At 28.4% G+C, this 4809-nt stretch overlaps 1 protein-coding gene across 1 annotated transcript; it reads right to left on the bottom strand.

The window, feature by feature from the left end:
* Positions 1-802: 802 nt before the first annotated feature.
* Positions 803-2950, bottom strand: LOC149875930 (uncharacterized). Its single transcript, XM_090076018.1, has 2 exons — positions 2738-2950; positions 803-1176 (listed from the first exon to the last, which is right to left on the bottom strand). The coding sequence occupies exons 1-2, from the start codon at positions 2901-2903 to the stop codon at positions 818-820; spliced, it is 525 nt and encodes a 174-aa protein (XP_089932144.1). The 5' UTR covers positions 2904-2950; the 3' UTR covers positions 803-817.
* Between the last annotated feature and the right edge of the window lie 1859 nt (positions 2951-4809).

A 4809-nucleotide genomic window follows, 5' to 3' on the forward strand; every position in this document is an offset into this window, starting at 1 on the left:
ATGGATCATCTAGACGCCATTATGTTTGATATTGATCTGACATCTTTTACTGTACAGTATACAACAACTATTAATTCACAATTTTTAAAACTAAAAAATACTTGTAGTTCGGTTTTGAGAGATTTCTAAGTGACAAACCTATTTAGGGGAGATTTGTGTACCTTGAGCCAGATTTTTGATATGATCACATCATCACCAATTACTTCCTATTGATATCAATATAATTACTTCAAATATATAATTCCATTAAGCAAAAAGGTTTTAAAATCGGTAATCCTAGGAACAATGAGTTCATTTCTAATTGCATCTCAATCAAAGGTACAATCAGGAAAATCAGAGATGGTGCCCCACAGGCCATTGGTTGAAATATAATGATTTGACCCAGGTACAATCCCCATATTGTACCATTGAACACTTAGCTACTTTATCAAAACACTCAAAAATGATATTTCTTGGTTGAATGAGAAAAAAGTCAGAAAATTTTTTGTGCAAAATATGAAAAAATAACACAAACTTTGACTGGCTGAAATTGATTCAATAGTCTAGACAAAAAATACAAAAAGTGGTCAGGGGTACACAAAAGGTTCCCATACATAACTGACAAATGATTTCTTTTGGTGCCCAGTCTCAATCATCTACTTAATGTTCAAAGCACAAAAGAAAAAAAAGAAGCTAAACGCTGCGTTAAGCTACTGAAAACATAATAGATAAACAAATGATTAGACCTTAGGATTTAATTAACCAGTCTTAAACTGACTTTTAAATATCCTAGACATTTATAAAATTCAAATTATTTTATAATATATTCTAACTATTCTTATTTTTCATTTGCAAAGTTTACATCATAAAATGAACAACATACCTTTTTTTTTTTACATAAAAAAAAGAAGAGTTTAGAAAATAGAGGCAAAACATACCGTAGAAATGATTTTAGCCTGAATGCTGATTTTTTGAAGATTAAACTGACCATATAAACTGGATATGTTATAATCATAAAACAAGTTGAAAACCAAGTGGTGAAAAATGGAGCTTTAAAATCTGCTGAAAATGCACTTTTGCCAAATTGTGTGGCCCCTGTGCTAGAAATTGAAATGAGCAACACTATAACAATTCCTGTTACTAACTTGAACAATGAGGCAGAACACCCACAGAAGCTTGTAGAAGAACTTGGAATGACTAGAAAATAATAATAATAAGTAGCAAACGTGAATTTATATGACAGTAATTAGTCTTATTGCTTATAATAGGAAAAAGAGGAGATAATTTAAGTGAGTGCAGTTTAAAAAAACTTGTAGAACAGTAAAACAAATACTCAATGATGATTTTTAAATTAAGATAATATAAACAAAAATGACAAAACAAGTTATAAAAATATATTTGGTTTTTAACATAATTTAATTTTAATTGCCACAAAGGTACAAAGTTGCAATTAAAGTGAAAGCTCAATGATCTTTTAATTTTTTTTCACCAGAGAGAAGATTGAAAGGGTTTTATTTATCCAATTGTGTAATGCAGCTTTAACAAAGAATGAAAGTCAAAAACAATATCTACTACAGCTTTTATCTCAAATCTAAAGATAAGTTCGAAATCCAACAAAAGCAGGTCTCAGTTCAGCTTTTAAGAATAACAAAATTTTACATTAGATTATGTGATTTAATAGCTTTATTCATATTGTTAAGGCCAAAATCAGTGTAAAATCATGAAGTAAATTTTTATCTATTTCCAAAGCAAAAATGTTGATCAAATTAATAAAAATGAGATTTTAATTTGAAACCTTTGTTACTAAAGTCTACAACATTTGTTTGTCAAAATAAATAATAATAATAATAATAATAATAATAATAATAATAATAATAATAGTAATAATAATAATAATAATAATAATAATAATAATAATAATAATAATAATAATAATAATAATAATAATAATAATAATAATAATAGTAATAATAATAATAATAATAATAATAATAATAATAATAATAATAATAATAATAATAATAATAATAATAATATAATAATAATAATAATATAATATAATAATAGTAATAACAGTAATAATAGTAATAAATAAATATAATAATAATAATAATAATAATAATAATAATAATAATAATAATAATAATAATAATAATAATAACAACAACAACAACAACAAAAACAACAACAACAACAACAGCAACAACAACAGCAACAACAACAACAACAACAATAATAGTTTATATACTCAAAATTATATTAGTAAGATGCTGGTCTTTATTTTGGCTCAAGCACTACCAAATATTTAACTGAGTATTGGCTTAACATCATTTTTGCTTTAGAACTTGTATACAAATATACATCATCTTTATATATACACAGCATACAACTATTATTTCTACTTTTTTATAAACAACATTTTTTTTTTTTTTTATATATGAAACATTTACAGGGATAATAGACTTATGACTGCTTTTTTAGTTAAAATAGTGAATTTCAATTTAATCAAGTAGTTAATCAAATAACGTTTGTTTTAAGTAACAAAAAAGGTCTAGTCCAAAAGAACAATTCGAAAGAATAACCATAAACAATATAAAAACAATTATAGTTCAACTATAAAATTGATCTTAATATATATATATATATATATATATATATATATATATATATATATATATATATATATATATATATATATATATATATATATATCTGCGTGTATGTGTGTTTATTTTGTAAATGTTCCATACATACATACCACTATTTACAGTAGCAATCTTTTCGTCAATTATCTTTATAACTTCATGATAATCTTCTTTTTGATCTTCTGGATGCGAATCAATATGTAGAACACTACCACTATGCGAATGGTCAATTAAACTTTCCTTAGAAAAGTCTTTTTTATCTTCGTCTACGGAACTCATTGTGTAATGGGTAACTCTAAAAACAAATAAGCTTTTACTAATGTCATTAAAAGAATAAGCTTTTAAATTTCACAAGCCAGTTCTCCAAAAAAAATAGAACATAAACTTTTTCAAAAAAAGCTGATAATGAATCCAAAAAGCAAAGGACCAGTTTTTGTAATTTACGTAAAATATTGCTTATAGCTATACGACAATATCGGAAGCATGAAGAACAAAGATAAGTTTTTGATTAAGGTATATATTCACACTTAGTAACTTTTTTTTTGTGCGTCAACTTTTTTTTTCAATGTTATTAAAAATCGTTAAAAGAATGATGACGAAATAGGCCACCCAGGATGTTTAAAATCATAATAAGTTCAAGCATTGACATCAGCAAATCACTTCGTTATGAATACATGTGTTTCGAAGTAAATGCTTGTTTGTTTTTTGTTTTGTTTTCCTCTTTCTTGTTGTCGTTTTGAGTGTGTGCGTAATTATTTCGAATTTTTTCGCGCTTTTTTTCATTTAAAAAGTTGGTGTTTTATTTGTTTTTTTTAAAAAAATAATTTTGTTTACTTTTTGATTAACAAAAATTTGTGTTGAATAATCATACTTAGAATCGGCCTTGGTTCAGCTGTACAATTTTGAAAAAGATTGGTCAGCGGTCGAGTCATTTTGCAATCTCAATGAACAAAGGGAATCAGCAAAAGTCAAGTTGAAAGATGGTTCAAGCATGGCGACATGATCCTAGCAAATGAAGAACCGTTGAATAAGACAAAAGCCTGAAAACACGAATACAAGTCCATGACTTAAATGTCAACCAAACCACGGTTGTTGGCCGCTTCAAAAAGTGAGGGAAGGTTTGGAAATTGGCTGGATTGATTTCTCACGAACTCTCTGACAACAACAAAGCCGAAATTTTCTACATTTTCATAGATTTATTTCAATAAAATGGGTAAGTTCCGTTTTTGAAGAATCTTGTCACGGGTGATGAATCATGGGTACTCTTCGAAAACGTGATAAAAAAAGGTTTGCGTCTCGCAAGGTATTTCTCCAAAATGAGTACTAAAAGATGTCATTGTAAGAAGGCTATCGGGTATGCATTGTGGAACAGAACGGCATTTATTGATGGAATGAGAAGACAACCATAAATAGCGGTGTATTATGGACAGAAATGAGAAGCGATAGTTCATTAGCTTGACTGCTTTCATGCTGTAATTGAGACGAAATGATCACAAATAAATAACCATCTGTCTTCCACCACAATAATGCCCGTCCTCATGTTGAACATCGTGTCGTCAAATCGATCACCAATCAAGGATGAGAATTTCTCCCACATCCGCCATATTCACCGAACTAAGCTCCCACTATCACATCAATCACTCATTAAAAAATTGGTAAACGATAAAAGTTTACGACTATTTGGATAACCGATGTCAAAGCGTGGGTTTCGTTCAAGAGCTGTGACTTCTTCGCCTGTGGAATCGACCGTCTATTGATTAGGTTCAAAACTTTCAGCTCGGATATAATCAACTCTAGAAATACCTAACAAATTAATTCCAAGTTTTTTTTTATATTGAAGTTTATTATACCATTGGATCTTGCTTTCAGTAATCTTTTTCGATGCTGCTATCCATTTTTTCTTAAATTCTTCGTCATCTTTCGCTGAGTTATTGCTATTCAAAAAGATTCCTTTTGTTAGTGCCCAGTCACTCTCGATTACTTGCTGCTCAGAGCAGTTCAGAGGATCCGCATCTTACAAGAACAACTTCGATGCCATTTTGATTGTACCACTCTTTGTCTTCTTGGAGTATTGAATCGTTGCCGAATCCGGCAAGAATAAAACTGCCTTGTAGTGTTTGTTAATAAATGGCAAAAGATGTTTCTGAAAATACTTGGTGAAGTACAAATTGGAAGTGAAAGTCTT

The sequence above is a fragment of the Hydra viridissima genome, unplaced genomic scaffold, assembly GCF_058129835.1.
Source record: "Hydra viridissima isolate aposymbiotic clone 2 unplaced genomic scaffold, HvirCarnegie_v1 scaffold_100, whole genome shotgun sequence".
Lineage (NCBI taxonomy): Eukaryota > Metazoa > Cnidaria > Hydrozoa > Anthoathecata > Hydridae > Hydra > Hydra viridissima.